The sequence below is a fragment of the Corylus avellana genome, chromosome ca8 (genome assembly GCF_901000735.1).
Source record: "Corylus avellana chromosome ca8, CavTom2PMs-1.0".
Taxonomy (NCBI): domain Eukaryota; kingdom Viridiplantae; phylum Streptophyta; class Magnoliopsida; order Fagales; family Betulaceae; genus Corylus; species Corylus avellana.
Window position 1 is genome coordinate 15210803 of NC_081548.1, and position 20327 is coordinate 15231129.

At 36.5% G+C, this 20327-nt stretch overlaps 1 protein-coding gene across 1 annotated transcript; it reads right to left on the reverse strand.

Moving 5' to 3' along the window:
* Nucleotides 1–417: 417 nt before the first annotated feature.
* Nucleotides 418–19122, reverse strand: LOC132189020 (pumilio homolog 6, chloroplastic-like). Its single transcript, XM_059603496.1, has 10 exons — nt 19016–19122; nt 17398–18098; nt 15639–17026; nt 15410–15551; nt 15208–15315; nt 6844–7056; nt 6652–6762; nt 5422–5616; nt 2123–2294; nt 418–815 (listed from the first exon to the last, which is right to left on the reverse strand). Exons 2-10 carry the CDS (start codon nt 18034–18036, stop codon nt 793–795), a joined length of 2991 nt encoding a protein of 996 aa, XP_059459479.1. The 5' UTR covers nt 18037–18098; nt 19016–19122; the 3' UTR covers nt 418–792.
* Between the last annotated feature and the right edge of the window lie 1205 nt (nt 19123–20327).

Sequence of the window (20327 nt, forward strand, 5' to 3'; positions counted from 1 at the left end):
AATCTAATGTAGAGGTTTTTTTAAACATTTGAAGAACTATTTTAGATAAAAGTAACATTTGGCTCTTCCATTGAGAATGCTCTTAGACGCTTTTCATTTTATTTTACTTCTAAAAAAATGATTCTGTTCCATTTTTGGTTGCAGCTGTCTGCTGGTGATTGCCAAAATGAAGACCATGTCGACCAAATTCAATCCAAGTCTGTTTTGGAAAGAAAACTACAACTCTGTAATCTGTATTTGCGCTGATGCAGTTGGTCAGATGGCTAACCTCAAGGCTCAATTGCTCAAAGCCATGTGAATGCACGCAAAGAGATGGAAAGGAAGATCAAAGGCTTGCGGGCAGGAGAAAAAGCCTGATCAGGAACAATTTTTTTTTTTTTTAATTTTTTTTTTTAGAAAAAGAACTACACAATTAAGTTATTTTGGAAACCATACACACAATGCAAGATAAATCCAGTAAAGAATTTTACAGCTTAGGAAGGTTCTCCTTCCAAATAATTACCCTTGCAAACCAATCACCCTACAGTAACCATATAAAAACATACTGTTTGAAATATACATACATATTTATATATAGTTTACTTTACAGCATCAACCATTCTACTAATGATTGAACTTGTTAAAACTTCCCTGGATGGAAGCTACCAAATTCCATAATTTAAAGCAGCGGGGGCGGCCTTCTTGAGAAGCATGTACTTATCTCATGATATTCCTTTCTTTTCACTGATGCAAGAACCAGACAGGCCACAGCAGCACCAACAAGAGGCATGGATGATTCCCCCTGTTTTTTTATCAGGTTCCAGATGTAGGATTTTCTGCATGAGGAAAGAAATAAAAAATAAAAAAGCAATGTGAGATGAAACTCCTGAGAAAGTGATCTGCCCCTGAAACAATGCTCAAATAAACCAAAAAGACTTGCAGATATGATTTTCCGCAGTCTCCGGAAAGGTAATCCCACCCCATGAGGCTCAGGATTGAAGAAAGAAGGAATGAAAAGGAAAACAAATAAAAATATCAAATTTTGAAACTTTATTCCCACCAAAACTGCACAACCAGAGTCCACAGATAAATGTAATCTTCGAGTACACTCCCCAAGCAAATTTCTTGGCTCAAACTCAACTAACTCCTGAATTTTATTAATTGCATTCAGTTCACCACCCATAACAAAGAAATATAGGCATTCATAGTAAAACTGCCCGTAAAACCAACCAAATCCTAGACTTTTAACTCAGATTACCAGAGGTCCTCAAAAATAATTACAAAGAAAATAAACAAAAACTACCAAAAAAATAAAAGATGTATGAAAACTCTAATTCTTTAGTCTCTCTTTTCGAGACCTTTTTTTGGCTAATGGCCATTAGCCGTTGCTCATTTACCTTTTCTTGTTTTTGTTTTCGCTCATTGATTTTAATTGCATCAAGAAAGCTCATCAGATAAAGGGCTCACAGGTGCATTTTGCTCATATCCCTGGGGGTCAAAACAAGCACTTTTTGTTCATTGTATAACTCGACCAATCACCCATTCTCCCAACAAAAGTTTGTCACTAAAATAAAAGGCGTGTTATTTATGCACAATGAAGTTCCATTTGTAAAAGAGAAGAATTCCCCATCACGAGGACACAAATTTCCTCTCAAATTTCCAAATGGTTCCCACCAAGTGTTCATGAAACTCTATAAAACGACAGATTTATTCAGAGCAAAATACCTTTCAGTATAAGACACTCCACTCAAGATCCCTCAGATTAGTTCATGATTTCATTGTTTCTCCAACAGAGTGATTGCCATGCATAATCACCCATCTATAATCATCAGCAAGTACTGTTTTAGTAGTCTTCCGTGACTGCTATTCCCCTATGCCTAAAGTGTTTTAGAAGCTTTTTCCTATCCAAAGTGAAAATAGTGAGCAAAAAGGAGATGGTGGTGCTTAAGAAACCAAACCCAAAATTAAGTTAACCATCTGAGGGGAAATCAACATGCTCGGGAGTAAATGACAGTTAAGATGATACACCCAAAAGGTTTGAGTATTTGGCTAGTGCGCAGACGAACATAATGGTTTGAGTATCAAAAGACTCACCACCACAAAAGAAATGCATTGCAGTTTTCTTTTATCTATATGTACGCACCTTCTCCAAATTGCTGCTCGAATCGAGCCACAATGTGTTTCCCGTAAGTGTATTTCTTCAAAGCATGAGCATGAACTCTTACACAGCCAAGTAATATTGCTCGCTGATTATCAGAACATATGTCAAGAATCTTCTGGACCACGTAATTTGCAAATTGGTCCTTCATCATTGTCTACAAGAAAGAAGTTGAATATGGTAAATTAAGCAAGCATAATACAAACTTTAACTACTAAACTCCTAATTAACAACCCTTATGCAGATTATGCAACAAAGATTTGCAGCATTGACAAGAGAGGCAGGATTATCATCCAGTACAGTACTATAATTTATTATTGAACATGTATAGAAACCTCAAGAGATATGCGGTAAACTAAATTTTGGCGCCAAAACATAAATGTCTAATAGGACTCTCATTTAGTGCTGGGGCAATCTGGGTAAATTATTCAATAACAAAAGCACAAAAGTTTAAAAGATAAATAACTTAATTGCAAATGATCGCTTCTTCAGGGAACATAAGAGGAAGAATCAAACATCGAGTTCTGCACTTGAATGACCTCTAAGTTCAGTAGGTAAATTAATTACACAGAAAAAAAATGTCGTACTTCTCATAAAGTTGTATGATGAATAGTAAACAATGAATTGTAACACCTTTTATGTTCTAATATATGATTTATCTAATGACAGACTTCCCAGGAATACCTCTTATCATCACCACCGTTAAAGACAGACCAAAGCTTTGAAGTTTCTGTCTTTATCAAGCTCACCATACAAAGAATCTTCTGAAGAGTGTGCAGCAGTATTTAAATGCCATTTGGCTTGTGGAGATAAGTATTAGTTTGTTTCCTACCTAGTAGTCTTTAAGGAGGGGAAGATCTCCAGAACTATGATTATACCATACTCATTCCATTTCAATTTTACCTTGAAAGGAAATTGACAAAGCGTAAAACTTAAAAACATACTTGCAGATGTACCAAAAGTATCATGGTATGACACAAACAGAGACATCTAAACTTAATTTCATCTTCATATCCTGTCTAGAGAGTAGTAAAGCACTTTTTTTATTTTTTGATAAGTACTCGAACTTCATTAAAAGTAAGGCGCAATCCACAGTGTACAAGAAATATACAAAAGAGACACCTAACTAGGAGGGAAAAAAAGAAAAGCATGAAAATCAAGCACATTAGGAAACTCTAAAGCAGCTGTCAAGAGGTAACTAGTATTGAAGAAGAAAGACTTTACATCCACTACTGTTCTCTGGCAGTCTTCAAAACGGCAAGATGGCACCATCTTCTACACTGCTACACTCTGAGGACTGCCATATAACTCTCTCCAACAAGCAAAAATGTCTACCACTCGTCTAGGCATAACTCAAGACAACCAAAACGGCTGAAAAATAACACTCTATAAGGCACTAGTGACCTCACAATGAAGAAGTAAAGGATCTACAATCTCTCTATTCCTCTTAAAACATACAACACCAATTGACCACCAAAACATGACGCTTCCTAAAATCATCCAAGGTAAGGATCTTCCCTAGAGCGGCCAACCAAGCAAACAATGTTGCTCTTAAGGGAACCTTACTCCGCTAAATACTCTTCAAACAAAAGGGAGAACCATCATGAGGGGCAAGGACATTATAGAACAATATAACATCAGACAAACCTCTCTTGGAGGGGCCAGCAAAGCTTGTCTTCGCCACTCACGCCCTGATCTAAAAAATTACAAAATATTAAAAAACAAAGCTTACATTCTAAAAAAATAAAAAAAATTAACATCATGTTTGCCACCCAATCATGAGCCGCTCTAGTAAGCTTACGTTCCATTGATGGGAGCCACTAGAAATCTCCAAATGATCTGCCACACAAGCATACTTAATGCGAGCAATACTACACAAATCTGGAAAAAGCTTCATTGAAGACATGATCCCCACATCACAAATCATGCCAGAATCTAATCTTCGAGTCAGTTCCCAGAAAACCCCCCTCAACCCCTCATATTTTTCCACAAGCCCACCCCATAAAACCCATAAACCTCATTAGAACGCCACTCACCCCACAAGCTGCCATATTTAAACTCCACTACGATTCTCCACAAAGCCTCTCTCTCAGGCATATAATGCTATAGCCACTTCCCCAAACGAGCATGGTTGAACAAAAGCAAGTTTCGGACCCTAAACCTTCCTCGAAAATCAAAGAACAACCCTTGAACCAGCTCACCAAGTGAAATTTGAATGCTTCACTTAGCCCACCCCATAAAAAAATTCAATGAAACTTCTCTATGCGATTGGCAACACCCATAGCAAGAGGGAAAAGAAACATGAAGTACGTAGGCAAATTGTAAAGGGTGCTCTTGATCAATGTAATCTTACCACCCTTAGACAAGTACATCCTCTTTCAACCAGCCAAACGACATTCAATCTTCTAAATAACAACATTACAAATGGATTTGGCCTTAAAAAAGGCTCCCAACAAAATACCAAGATACTTCAAAGGCAAACCCTGCATCCCAGAAAACCTGCCAAACTATCAACATTATTGACATTGCACATAGGAACTAATTTCGACTTGGACAGGTTAATTCTCAAACCATGGAGCACTTCAAAGCATAAAAATATGGCACGCATATAGCGGAGGTGGTATAGATTAGCCCCATAGAAAATCAAGGTATCATCTGCAAACAGGAGATGTGATATATTAAATATTAATCACACCAAAGTTCCTAGACCCCATACAAAAGCCTGAAAGAACCCCTCCCCCATTAACAGTGGCTAAAAGCATTTTACTTATTAGCCCCATGACGATGACAAACAACAACAGAGACAAAGGATCTCCCTGACTCAAACCACGGGAGCTACTGAAAAATCTGGATTGTCTTTCACCAACACTCACCATACCCAACAACAACACACAGGAAACCCCCCGGTTCCTTTCAACCAAATGTAGAAGAGACCCCCCCTTCTGTTACCAAGAGCTCAAAGGTTTTGGCCTCTACAAAAAAGCCAGCTCAAGATGACCAACACCAATGGCCACCCCCTATGCACATATAAACAAATAAACACCTCACTAGAATGTATAAGAAATGTGTACCTGCAAGAAACATAATCAATAGCAACTAGAATAAGAACAAATTGTATGCTTACGAGCTCAAATTTTCCAGACACTTCAAAAATAAAAAATTATTTAGAGTAACCCCAAGAGAATAACTATATAAGCCGTTTCTTTCTTTCTTTTCTTTGTTAGGGCAGGCGAGTATTCTAATGAATAATAAGCATATATAACCCATGCTTTAACTTAACTTACCAATAAATTATCAGTTCCTTCCGTATGCCCAAAAATCTCCCCAATTAACAGCTCTCGTTCAGTGGCGCCACCATACTCCAAACATTTCTCAACAACGTTTGAAGCAAATTTATGCTGGCTCAGATGTACAATATGTCCTGCCAACTTGCTTATAATCTGGCGCCTTTCCTGAGGCTTTCCTCTCTCCAATACATGCTAATATAAATCAACACAAGCATTGCATTACCATCCAACAACTGACACAGTAAATACACTAGAAGAAAGTGAGGAAAAGAATTTCGGGTACACAGTTCAAAAAGCACAGTACATCCAAGAAAGTCAAAGGGCAAGAAGCATTTTTCACTGCATATACATAATATAAGGAATAACTGAACAAATACAAGAATATCAATGATACAGAACATACCTACAGGCATATATACTTGAGAACTAATTCGAGTTCAAATTGACAGTATGGTATACTTTCCGCATCCAGAATCCAAGTATTTTCTGCTTCACAAATATAATATTTATGTGCATTTAATATCAAGCATTATTCCTATTTCCCAATTTTGAATTTTCTCATTTCGTTATCAGCAAAGGGCAACAGAACTCTCTAGCTCTCTATCGAGAACAAATGTGCTGCTTGGTCATCATGTATACATGTTTAAATTCATTCAGTCATACCTGAATAGGTGTACATACATGCATAAATAAACATATACAAATATACATCCACATTTCTCTTTTTTGAGAAAAAAAAAAAAAAAAAATCAATACACAAGTAAAATTGATTTTATTCTTCAAACGTATGACAGGACCAAAAACCAACAATTTCTTTTCCCTTTTTTCTGGTAATGTTTAATGACCACGAATTTTCCATAGTATTTATACTCGAAGGGCATCCCACCCGAAGAGGATTATATCAACCAACGGAGAAAGTTTAGTCTAAAAGACCAACAGCTCAGAATCTTTAAAAGCAACCTAAAACTGTACACAACATTTAATTTTCATGCCCATTCTTGTATTTTAAGGGCAAGTTCCATCCACGTTGTTTCACTCTATGGCAATTGAGCACTATGCTAACTACATAAGCACAACATCACCTCCAAGAACTAGACTTGATCTCCACTACCCATACAAATTCATAAAAAGCAGATTACTTGACAACAGGAGAGAGAGGGAGAGAGATGAGGAGCAAGGCAGAGAAAAAACTTTACAAGTGTCATAGCCCAAACAAAAGAAACCAACCTGGGTGACATAGTTGCCATACTGGTCCTGAGCAAGAGCACAAACAGACTCCAATATTTCATCCACTATAAACTGACATCGCACCTCATCTGTACAATGCTCTAGAACTCTCTACAAAAAACCATCACGGAACAACTTCTTAGTGTTATGCATACCAGAGGAAGTGCTTCCACCACTCAGGTTTAACATTACCTGTATGACACGGCAACCATAAGGATGCATAGAAAGCGTCGCAACTTGACCGCGAAAAGCAGATATGATAAACTCAATTCTCTCTGTTGGAACACTCTCAATGCACTTTTGTATTACATGATTCCCGTTTTGATCACGAACACATCTCATAACATGTCCATCCAGCTCTCGAACAAGCTGTGCTTTTTGTTCAAGCTCAATAACGTCAAGTGCCTGCAACAGTATAGAATCAAAGTCAATATCTTCTCTAACATTGAGAGGAAAAGAGGTCACGAGACTGACAGGATGGCCATGACATCACATAGGCTCTGCTTTACATGTGGGACCAATATATATAAATTAACCTGTATAAACTTGTCACTTTTTTTCTTTTTGAGGATATCCACAATGTTGGTGTGTTTCTTAAGAGATTAGGTATTAGGTAAAGTTATATAGCAAGAATGGTTAAGAAGATCCACATGATTACATTCCGATATGTGCAACACTGAAGTTGTGCCACCAATGAAAGGAGAAAGGAATTCCAAATAACAAACAAAAATATTACAAAAATAATAAATTGTTGCATGTACTACTAACTAAAAGAAGAGCCAATGCGTTGAAGTGAAACCCATTCCACTCAAATGGACAGATATATATATATATATATATATATATACATATCAATGCAGTTGCAAACACACGGAAAAAAAAAAAAAAACAAAACAAAACAAAAAAAAAAAACAAAACAAAAACAAAACAAAAACAAAAACAAAAACAAAAACAAAAACAAAACAAAAGGCTTAGTAGATTGGAAAGAAAATTTCAGCAAAATAAACAGGGCACCACCACTAGTAGAAGGGATCCCCAGTGCCACAGAATTTCAGGAATAAATTCCAAAAATTAAACTTTTAATATTTAATATCATCAAAGAAACTGCAATACTAGGATTGGGTGTTGGCGATTCTAGATGCCATTGAAGAGGATTTTCATCGGGAAGTAAAGGTTGCGTGCCCAAAGACTAAAGGAAGGAGGGAGCTGTTGAACTTAGAAAGCTCCATTAACTATGGTGATGCAGGCGCATCCTCTTAGTGGAGGAAAGGCAAGTCTCACGTGCTGAAGCATCTAGGGCTCCATTGTGGGTTTCGGGTTCGAGGGCTTTAGGTCCTGGAGGCTTGTTGGGTTTCTTTTTTGTGAGCTGGTTTGGTTGTTCCTATGTACTTAGGGGCGCCTTACGCTTTTTTAATAAATCTTTTATTACTTATCAAAAAAAAAAAGAAAGAAACCGCAATACAGCTGATGAGCTTCAACAGTTGGTGATTTTCTTGATCTTTTTTTTCCTTCTAATTAAAAGTTCTCTTGCGCACTTCCTGTGTATATATACATGAAGTGGCAACCCAACCCATCTTCGTGTGGGACTCATGTATATTCCATGATGTGGCAGCCCAGCACGTCTTTACACCCATTTGTTACACTTATTTTATATTGGTTGATGTGGCATAACTGACTTGTTATATCTGTGTTCCCTTTGTATCACATAGAAAAAAAAATGGCAAGTGGTCAAAGACTCAGAGGCCACACACCTACTCCCACTCCAACATTTGCTAATTTAGGTGCCGGCCTTTTCTTCTTCTTTTTGTTTTATTCTTCAAAGAAACTTAAAAGAAAGCCGGAGCTCAAACATTGAAACAACCCTTGATGACTTGTTTCACATTTGATTCTGCTCTGGTGTGCACAAATTGTTATTGTTATCATCATCACAGCTACTGGCACACACAAGTTGTTATTGCTATTATCATCCTTACCATAGGGAGTGGGTACATTAGACTTCTTAATCAACATGATAAACACTTACTTTGTTTGAATCTTTCTTCGGCAATGACTTTTTCTGTGTTTTTTTAACTCTTTATCAAAACAAATTAACTTTCGAAGAAGTTGTGGAAGCGTTCAAACAAAGACAGTCGCACAGTGGTCCTTTTATTATAATTTATGACAACAAAGCCTTGCACTTTTTATGATATTCCTCTGATTACCTATCAAAAAAAAAAAAAAAAAACTTTACGACAACAAAACGTTCCCCATTCAAGTCCGTCCTTCATGGTTGTGGAGCTTGAGTTTGCTAATCTGTACCAGAAACATTAAGGTGGTTGGAAATCTGAGCAAGAGGTTCTGAAATTTTAAATTTTGACCATAGCCTTTGTATAGGTTGCTAGAGTCAATGTTATTAGATGGCTTTCCTCAAAAACTTCTCGAGCATCCTATCCAACATAACTAAGTTACCTGAATTCTGTAATTTGGAAGCCTATTGTTTGGTTTTTTTTATAAGTAATAATGATATAAAAAGCGCAGGGGGCGCAACCCACATACACGGGAAGTATAAAAGAGAGCGCCTAAGAGAGAGAAAAATGAAAAAGGAAATCAGTGAAACTACTCCCTATAGGAGCAAGCCAAGCGGCCGTCTAGAAATACAAAGTAAAGAAGAAGAAATGAGTCAATTCCTCTATGGTCCTAGTAGAGTTCTCAAAGCATCTAGCATTCTTTTCATTCCAAATACACCACATAAGACACAGAGGGATCATCTTCCACACTACCGCGCTTCGGGAACGGCCTCCCGACCACCAACAATCGAACAAGCCCCTCACCTTGCAAGGCATAACCCAATGCAACCCAAACCGATCAAAAATAGTATGCCAAAGAATGCTCGCGGTCTTGCAATGGAGAAGAAGATGATCGACTGACTCTCCATTCTTCTTGCACATACAACACCACTCCACTATCACTAGGTTTGTTGAGAATGGATCAAAGGACACAGCTGATTCTGCTGCTGCTATTCATCCCATATTTCATTATGGCAAGGGTAGCCAGTGATGACTGTGAGTTAAATTTAACTGCCATGCTCTTTCTTAGTTTGTTAATCAAGAGTTTATGCAACTCACAAACTTCTAGTATCCATTCTCCGAGTTTATTGCTAAGCACCTCATACATCTCCCTTGTTATACAAACTAGCCTATAACCCGAGCAATGAGTGGGTGTTCTTTCATTGTATTATTAATTTTTTTTTTTTTTTTTTTTTTTTGATAACAAAGCGTCCCCTCCACACAGATCGGGTAATACTCCGACTTCGCCGGTAGGCTGGCCCCAAGAAATTGTTTGCACCCAAAGGAATTCGAACCTTAAACCTCATGGACTACCACAAAAACCAAGGCTCTTACCACTTGAGCCAACCCCTTGGGGTTTATTATTAATTAGAACAAAATGTATAATAGACACTTTTGTTTTCAGTGTTTTCTTTCTCTTATTTTTTCTTTTGAAAACTTAATCGGAACTTAAAGATACAAAACAAAGGCACATTCACAGCAGCGAAACACGGCAAAACAATCAGTTACAAAGACAATCGGCGAAACATAAAAAACACATACAAGACAAAACAAATTTAAAAAATAAATCTAAAACACATAAATCTTACCCGGCGAGATAGAGAGATGGCATAGAGACAAAGACACAGATAGCAGGGAGTTTTAGTGGGTAGAAAGTTACATAGAGACAGAGACGGTGGGGAAGAACAGAGAATAAAGAGACAGTGGGAGTCTAATTTGCTATTTGCATGGTTTAAAGTCAGTGGAAAAAACTAAACACATGTCACACGTGTTAAAAATCATAACGCATGTTTCACAGTTTAAAGTCGGTGTGTTCAAAATCAAAACTTGCACAAAGAGCCAAAGAGAACAAGTTAAAAATATAAGATAAAATTTAAAAAAAATGATGATTTGAGTAGTTTCCAAAATTCAAGTCTCCTTAAGATAAAAAGGGAAACCCAAACAAAAATTCTCTTTCTTACACAACCAAACTCCTCACTCTCCCTCTTTGGTTTCTCTCTTCAGTAAAATCAAAATATAACATTTGTGTTTTAAATCAAAAGACATAGTTCCCCTCACAGTTTGTGTTTAAAATTAAAATGCACAGCTTCACTCATGGCTTAACACATTAAGGTTAAAAATCAAAACGTTCAGTCACTAAAAATCATCTGTTTAAAGTACACTCACAGTGAGTTAACACTGTGAGTTAACAAGTGGGTTAACATTAAATTTCAAGTGGACTCAAAACGCACGCACCTTAAACAATTCAAAATCAAAAAGTTCAATCACTAAAAATCAACCGTTTATAGTACACTCACGGTGAGTTAACATTAAAAATCAAAAGGACTCAAAACACACACACCCTTAAAACAATCCCAGTTTAAAGTCAAAAAAATTATGAGTTCAATACACTGTCGCAATTTTGGGCCACCTCCAAGGAGGGACTCAGCTATTTTATATATATACTCCAATACATTTTACATGTTAATTCTTGTTTCTTCTGCTTCTTCCTACCTTTTCTTCTTTCTTTTTTTGATTTTGCTCTAGAAATTTAATTATGACTCAAATTCATTTGATTGCTGAGAGAAAACTGAAAGATGGGGGATACCACCTTCAACCAAACAGGGACCCTAGTCTCCAATAACTTGTTGGAAGCTTGCCAGCGACAACAACAACGGTAGCCACAGAATCAACCGACAACCACAAAGCAACTTTTCGACATCAACTCAACATGCCACCGAAGCAAACATTTCAACCGACGACCATTGCAAAACTCTCCAGCCATCATATATGTCACCAACCACCACAGAAAACACTGACTGACACCCATACACCCTGAGCAATTGTTTCTACTCAAGGTGGAACTCATACCACAGCAGCCACAATATCGGTTCTATCATTTACACCACAACCACGGACGATAACAAAGCTAACGGTGGCGATGAAGACAACATCACACCACTGATAATGACGGTGATATCAGTGCCATCTACCCCCAATCACAAGCATTAAGCCCAATTTTCAAAAGTACATGATCAGTAGCTCAAACACAGGAAATTAAATAAAAAAGGAACAAGCAGAAAAGAATGGATGCACTCAAACTGTCAGAGGATGTGAGATGTAGTTAAAGCTCTGATACCATGTTGTAGGGCTTGCATGGGAAGAAAATAGAGGAAGATGAGGCTATGTTTTCTACATAGCCTCTCTCACCTCATACTGCATATAGATATATTGTAAAATTAAATACCAAGACCAAAATACCCTTGTAACCAATTTCTATCACCAACATATTCTTTTAACCCTAAGAAGCTCTTCTAACAAACATAAATATAAGGTAATTACATAGAAATATAATGTAAAACAAGTATGTAGATAGCTTAAAAGGTAGAGGAAGTACCGAGCTATGACAGAAGTATCAGCAAAATACACATTTCATCTTGACCTGCTTTGGGTATGCCGTCCATTGTTCTAGCCCTTTATGGATACTTTTGCATATAATAATATGGAATTTCTAGGGCTCGTTTGATAATATGGAATTTATAGTTTTTATTTTAAGTAAAATTATTATATATAAATTAAAAAATTAGAAACGAAATTCAAAATGAAACTAGACTTTTTTTAGAGTCAGAGATAGATTCAGATTATTACATTAATTAGTTATTTATTTCTTATTGTACAAAAAACTTTTTGAATTCCCTGTAGAAAGAGATTTCGCTAACGAAAAAGCTTTCAATGCTACCCAATACCCCTCCATTTTCCAAATATTTTTACGAATTCGTTTTTTTGATATAGAAGTGCGTTTTTTTGGAACTGCCATTAAAAAATTATGATAGAGTATTCATTTCTCTAGTTGGATGTGAAAGACATCTATTGTTCAAAACCAATTGTTCTTTACTTACTATCTAATTATTAACAAAACAACTCAACACACAAAACACCCAAAACTACTTTCACCTTTATATCACATCACAACTAAAAAGCAAAAAGCACCTTCTAAACAGCAATAGCAAATGAGCCCCTAGTATTTGACATCTTCTTCATAGAATCTTCGATTATTTCAACTTTGGCTCCAGGATGACACCTAAAGTGTGTTTATGCATTTTTACAGAGTCATCTTAATTCTTACATCATTTGTCACTTTGACCAGTATTGATCAAATTCCTTTGTTTGTAAGACTTAGCTCAGATATTTGAGGGTTTTAATCTTAAGTGACAATTTCCTGACTTGTTAAACAGCTGGAACAGGTGGACAAGCAGAGAGTTGTCAAGATTTGGCTACTGCTTGCTGGCTATCATAGTAAATCAGTTAGGGAATTGACCCATATGCAGTTACCAGCTAATTAGTTCCTTGTCTACCTGTGAACCCTATCCTACCCTCTGCAAAAATTATTCTAACAGAATCTAAATCTCTATATCCGAAGTCAAAACCAGCGTTGTACTAACTTAGCACCAAATCTCATTAGTAGTTGATTTTTGGCTGAGGGTAAGAAAAATTGAGTCATGGTGACACTAACAATTTCGGTTGAGGGTTATAATTTCAGGCCAAAACGCTGGAAGGTTTAAAGGTGTTAGAACTTAAAGGTAAAATAAGGCTAAAGAAATGAAGTGTAGATAACAAAAGAGTAAGACCTAGGCACATTGTTAAACATCACCCAAAAATAGCAATTAATTTCAACTTCAGCTCCTTAAAATATGCCTTTCTCGGTATATCCAGGTAATAGGTAGGAGCATAGACTGAAATTCTGGAGCAACCATTTACATGAGTTAATTAGTTTAATAAAAAAAATAAAAATAAATAAATAAAATAAAAAAGAAGAAGGAAATAACAGCAAACTTGGGGTGTGCAGGCGCATCCCCCTAGTGCTCGGGGTTTAGGGTTGCTGTGACGTAATCTTGTTTAGAGTTTGTGGGCTGGTTTCTGTTGGGATGTTTGGTGTTTGGGGTTTCTTGCTTTTCTTGGTTTTTTTTTTTTTGTTTTTTGCGTCCTTGCATACTTCCTGTATGCTTGGGGCACCCCTATGCTTTCTATAAAATTTCTTGATTACCTATCAAAAAAATAAACACTTGGAAGAAAAACAAGCTGAAAGTTGGACAAATTAAACCCATAAGACTGATTAAAACTGATCTAAAGATACCCACAGAACACAACTAAAAATCATTAAAAGAAAAATTAGTTTCAAAACATACAAAAGTTCAACTCCCTACGCAAGTTCTACGCAGAAAACATTATGGACCACACAAATTGGCTGCCAACCCAACTTTGACATTGAACCAACTCCCCAAACTCCTCTCATATTTCAAGGTGGTAGGCTCTCTGTCATGGCCTGTCCAAATCAGTTTCAAGATCACTACGAGTGCAACTACCCTAGTCTGCCAGACTGGTGCATAGAATTTAGATAATATACGACATTGTCTCATCAACACACTCCATATCTATGTAAGGCATTAAGCTTTATTTATATTCTTATTTTACATACTATAAATTCAGCAAAACAAAATTGGACAATGAATAAACATGACTAGTTAAAATACTACAAATCTGTCTAAGCATTATACGGTACAGATTATGGAAAATGTCAAACACAATATTTCATAGAATTATCAAAATCCACATATTAACGAAAAGATCTAAATCCATGGACAACACACTATTTCATAGACATGAATAACAAACTAAACTTCTCAGAAGCCCTTTTTTTTTAATATGTATTGAGATATCATTAAGAGCGTAAGGCACCCTGAACAATATGGTCACTACTTCCAAATTGCAAAACTAAACAACAAGTATCACCTTTACCAATATGTGCTAATAAGACCAAAACAAAGGCAAACAGTAAATCAACTAAATTATAGAGAAAACTAATGAATATTTGGGGATATTCAGTTCATTACATATATCTAGATGGCTCCCTCTAATTCCAATACTTTTTAAGCCTGTAATTCGCTTTGTGATTTTCTTACTCTGATTAGATTGCAACCACATTCCAATACCATTAGAAAACACCACTTACTGGCTGACATTTGAAATGTGCTGTGAATGAAAAACATTTCTTTTTGATAGGTTTCTGGATAGATACTTTCGACATTAATGCAAGAAAAGGCAATCCAAAATGGGTCTTAACAGGAAAAAATAACTTCTTAAACACCCCCAAGTAAAGGAAGATGGACTACACATAATTCAAATCTAGCAGGATAAAATCCACTGATATCCAATTACAATTTCTTAATAATTGTAACTAGCAATTAAAGTAATGTGCTTCCATCAAACAATGAGATTTGTGCACATCAGAAAATGGTATTTGTATTAAAAGAAAAGAAAAAAAAATGTGTATAGAAGGTGGCTGAAGAGCAAACAATAAGTAATAGTAAAGACATAATGCCTCCATACTTTGTTAACTTACCTAACAATATGTGCAGACACAAGTGGTCATAACATGCATATACACCATGAAGTTGATAGACAGCAGATAGATGCATACAGGGATATATTTATACCGCAGGGCCACATAGGTGAATACAAGAACCAGACATACCTTTTGGATTACACGACAGCCGTACATCTGCAGACTTAAAGGCAAAACCTGACCTGTGAGTTGATTAGCAAGTTCCTTCCTCTGTTCAGGGCTCCCATACTCAAAAAACTGAAGCAAACAAAAGATTGAGTAAAAAGAAGTTAACAATTAAGAAAACTAGCATATTAGGAACAACTTTACAGAAAATGGTTTACATATATACCTTCTGAATAACATAGTTACCGAAAACATCAGTCATTAGCTTGGAAGCATGAGGGAGAACCTCTTTAAATACAGATGCCTTCTCTTCAACACTACAATTTTCCAACTTCTGCTGAATAAACCGACTCCCATGTTGATCAGCACTGGAGTTGGAAGTTCATGATGACTTACTTGATGCAAAGATATAAACTATCATATATGAAAAGAAAATTGAACACAGAACAACTTGCCTGAATTCAACAATATGGCCTCCGATATCAGACAGCTCAAATCTACGGCCTTTGCCAGATTTCAATTCTTCAAGAAAATTATATATTTTGGGGTCATCAAAACTCTCAAAGCCTCTTTGACTTTGCCATCCAGGATATACACCAGCATTTCTACCAGAAGCTGGAGCAAATCTCATTTCATTTCTTCCCCCAGGAAGACCAGTTCCACCAACAGGCGATCCCGGTAAAGCTGGACTTGCAAGTGGCGAGTTCGCATACTGCATAAGAAAACCCATGTTTTGCTGACTCCCATAATAGTTAGGACTCATCATCCCACCTCGTCTTGGGTTTAACTTATTTGAGCCTCCATTTATCTGATGGAATTTGTGATCATCCAAATAACCAGCAATACTGGAAGCTTTCTGTGAATCAAGAGCTCTAACCTGGCTCCCAACATCAATGCCGCCTCTAGAAGCCAATGGATCAAATTGACCAGAAATACCACCATAAGCCTCACCATAAAGCTGTTGCTGGTACTGCATATATATAGGGTCACCAAAAGAAGGTTGTACTGGAAAACCAAATTGTCCATAGAACTTGCCTAAATGTTGCATATCAGCTCCATGCGATATGTTTCCCCCGGTTGAAACCCCAGACGTTTGAGCAGTATAGCTTGGACCAGCAGTTCCATCAACAACAACAGGAACAGGACCATGAGGAGAGTATCCAGCAATATATGGAGGAACAGATGCAGGATTCAAAGCATATCCACCTACATATTGCGGGGAATATAAGCCTGGGGCCTGCAGATTAGGGTAGAAAGGATTTGTTGAAGTCATGTAAGCCGCTGCAGTTGCATAGAGTGGAGATGTGAACCCAGACGATTGTAGTACTGGTTGTACCTCTACTGTAAACTTGCTGGGACTATGGAGAAACTGGTCCGCACCAACATATGTGCAGTTTACACCTTGAGATATCACTTGAGACTTGGCAGTTTGACCTTGAGAGAAATTGTTTTGTAGTTGGTGTACCAGGGGTTGCAAGATATTATTCTGGCTGCCATGTTGCCATTGTTCTTGATTTTTTCTATTTTCTGGATTTGGAGGATTGGATAGAAAAAGAGCCTTCATTTCAGATTCAATAGTGGTAATGTTTGAATCATTTACATCCGTGCTTCCTATACGACCATGACGTGATGTACTTGAATCAGGGCCAACCAAAGGATCAGAATTTGATGATGCCCTTCTATAATCTGCACTAAGAGTAGATGTGACGCCATTTGATGTGCTAATAAGGGGATCACACAAGGAACTGGAATCGGCATTGTGGTCAACTGCTTCCTCTACTACTCCATGGCTTAACAAGTTAGACTGACTATATACAGGTGATGGAGTGCGGGGTAAATCTTCCTGCAAATTTAAGACAATGATTACACATTCAAAATGATGCAATTTTAATGAGATGACTAGAAGCAAATTCCGATCAGCTCCAAACAACTCCAGCATTTTACAGCTACGGGAAAAAAAAAATCAGTGTTTTCACGATGGTACATGTGTAATTCAGCAAAAAGAGAGTTGGGGGAGACAGCTAGCATCAAACTTCGACTTTCTAATTAAAATTTCAATTATAAAACAAATCCAAGGACATTAGAGTTGGTCAGATTGAGGAATGCTTCTACTGATGCTTATGGATTACTTGCTGGATCGAACCCAAAAATGGATAGTAGCAAACATGAGGCAGAGCTCAGGGGAAATGAAATGTTCAAATACTAAATCTTTACCTGTATTAAATCCACCACATTTTTGTGTTGACCTGCCAATGAAGCCACATCCTGGCCAGACCAAAACCCACTTGTCCCATCTACCCAATCATCAGAAGGCTTTTGGGGTGACTGATCATCTTCAGACTCTTCGTATTGCGTAGAGAGAGTTCCGTGTGACATATGCAAGGAACTGTTGCCACTATCATCCACAGAAGTCAATGCCCAGTTGTTGCCAAAACTACCAATATGGCGTACCACACGGCGATTCTCTGATGAGATAAGTGGGGGAGGAAGCCTAGGATTTAGGTTGACATTGGAAAAGTAATAAGCCAAATAAGCTGGATCAGCACGCATTTGCTCCTCAGACTCATAGTTCTGAATAGCACTGTTTAGACTTTCAAAGCTTGCATTCAAGTTGTAGGTCTGCTGGGACAAAAGGTTGTCCATAGACAAGAACGAACCTTCCATGCTTGGGGGTGCACTTCCACTTCGATTAGGAACTACATCCCTCCCCCTGCCATGAAACTTATGGCCCTTCAAAAGCAATCCCAATTCCTCTGCCACGCTAGCAGATGGCACTGCAAATGTTGCAGCCTCTTGATGAGATGGCCATTTCCCACTAGTTTCTGACATTCTAATTGGACTTTCTGTCGCCATACTACCAGAAGATTAATACGTTATTTCTTTCCTATTAGTATCAAGAAATCTCACATGGTCACCTGAAAAGCGCAACATGTATTTTTAATAAAAATGAAGAGAAAACAAAACAAGAAAAGTTAAATAAAATTACACAAGAGAAAAACAGTATATTATAAGATAGAATAAAGCATAATATACTACAATTAAATGACAAAGACAGAAAAAAAGCAAAATAAAATGTGCTTTGGCAGATTTACAATGAGAATTAGTAAAATAATGATGCTTAATAAACTCATTTTGAATACCAGTAAAATATGTTTTTCAAACATTTGAGAGGTAGAGACAAATACAACAAAATAGGTTCAATCCCAACAAAACTTCCAATAACCTGTGCGCACGGGAAATGTCTAACCTAGGCAATCTTGCGTATATGCAGCTAAATACATAAGCCTTAACCCTCTGCTAGCTGAATATGCAAGCTTCACCCTGTTTGGTTGCTAAAAAAATCTAATAAAAGAAAACCGTGAAAAACAAGCACTTGACTCAGTCTAGGCAATAAGAGTTACCCATCTTTCTGATAGACCCAAACAACAAATAACATAAAATTCAAAATTTTCCTCTATTTTCCTCAGCTTCCTCACCAACCACACAAAAGGGAAAGGCAAAAGACTTAATCAAACGCATAGACGCCCCCAGTCAAAACTCCAAAAACCATCATCGAGAACAACCTATCTCGATACAGAATTTCCGACCCTACGCACAAATTTCAGCAAACCAATTCAAGCACATGAAGAAATACGGTAAAGAACCAAACCCACTCAAAAGTCAAGCACTCACTCATACACATTAAAAAAAAAAATGAAAAAAAAAAAAAAAAGTTCAAAACCCCCAATTTATAGCTGCAGAACAGACAGAAAGAGGAAAGGTTTCAGCTTTTAAACCCTAGCTGCACCATTTCCAACAACATAGTTAGAGCAAATGGCAGAGATTCTCTTACCAGAAAACAGAGAGGGGGCAAGATTCACTGTTCCAAACCCTAGATTCTTTCAGGAGAGAGATGGTTCCAAAATGATATATTTGGCTGGGAGTGAGGGTATATATGAGTATCTGAGGCTTTGTTTTCTATAAAGAGAAAAAGTGCTAATTCCAGATAAGGATTTGCTATGTTTCATCACTCATGCTTGGGTTTAGTGCGACTTTTGTCTTTTGGTTGTTGGGTTTCATGGGGCAGGAAAGGACAGGAGAGAGATAGGAAAGTGGAGCAAGCGTTACGTAACGAACATATTAAGCATTGACGGAATTTTGGGGTGCCCCTCTTATTTTTTATTTTATTTTATTTTTTAATGTAATCTCATTTATTAAAAAAATAAATAAAAAGAATATAGCATTGACAATTTGACATAAATAACGAGATATATCGATGACACGTGTGATTTTTTTTTTTCTTTTGTCTTTTAGTCATATATGAAGGTCAACAAAGAATATGCTTGTTAATTTTTTTTTAATTGGAAAAATATTTCTATATTTTGACATATTCACACAAGAAAAAGGAAGGGGAGATTCGAACTAATGACCTCCGCTTCATTAGGTATAGTCTACAGCCGATTGAGTTACCTTTTGGAAAAGAAAAAATAGTTCTATATAATATAAAATTAAAGTTGGAAAATGATTTTCATAAGATTTATTTGAAAAATGTAGGAAAAATATATTTAAGTAACCTAAACTACCCAGAATTTTTAAATTAACCCCAGGAACTGACAAGGGTGATATTATGATATATCAAACTGTTATTTTGTGTGATTAAAAAAAAAAACTGTTATTTTGTGTAAAAAATGTCATTTTGTTAGTGTTGATTGTTAAAATGGATAGACAGAGGCGGAGACAATAAAAAGGTTGAGAATTCTACTCGTCAGACAAAGTAACGAAAATCTATATAACTATTAATCAGTAAAAAAATTAAAAAATTAAAAAATTAAAAAAATAATAATAATAACTGAAGATGTGGGTGATCGAACAACCCAACATTCTTTTGGAAAAATTTAAGATAAATCCTTCAGTTAAATCGTCATTTTAAATAACATCTCAAGTTTATTTTCAGTATTAATTGTATAATTTTTTCTCAAATTTGAATTGGGTCATTCCATTGAATTTTCGGCCAATTTTGTAACGTCCGCTAGTGCACACACTACATTAGAATTAGAATTTTTAGTTTTTATTTAAATATTTAATAAAACTTTATTAAAAAAAGGGGAGGGAGGGGAACCAAAGTAAAAACAATTTTTTTAGAAAATATTATTTTAAAAAAATGA

Coding starts and splice junctions, on each gene's coding strand:
- LOC132189020 (XM_059603496.1), bottom strand. CDS start 18,036: ATGGCGACAGAAAGTCCAATTAGAATGTCAGAAACTAGTGGGAAATGG. Junction 15,552..15,638: donor GGCCATATTGTTGAATTCAG/GCAAGTTGTTCT, acceptor TTCCAACTCCAG/TGCTGATCAACATGGGAGTC. Junction 6,763..6,843: donor ATGGTTGCCGTGTCATACAG/GTAATGTTAAAC, acceptor GGTTTTTTGTAG/AGAGTTCTAGAGCATTGTAC.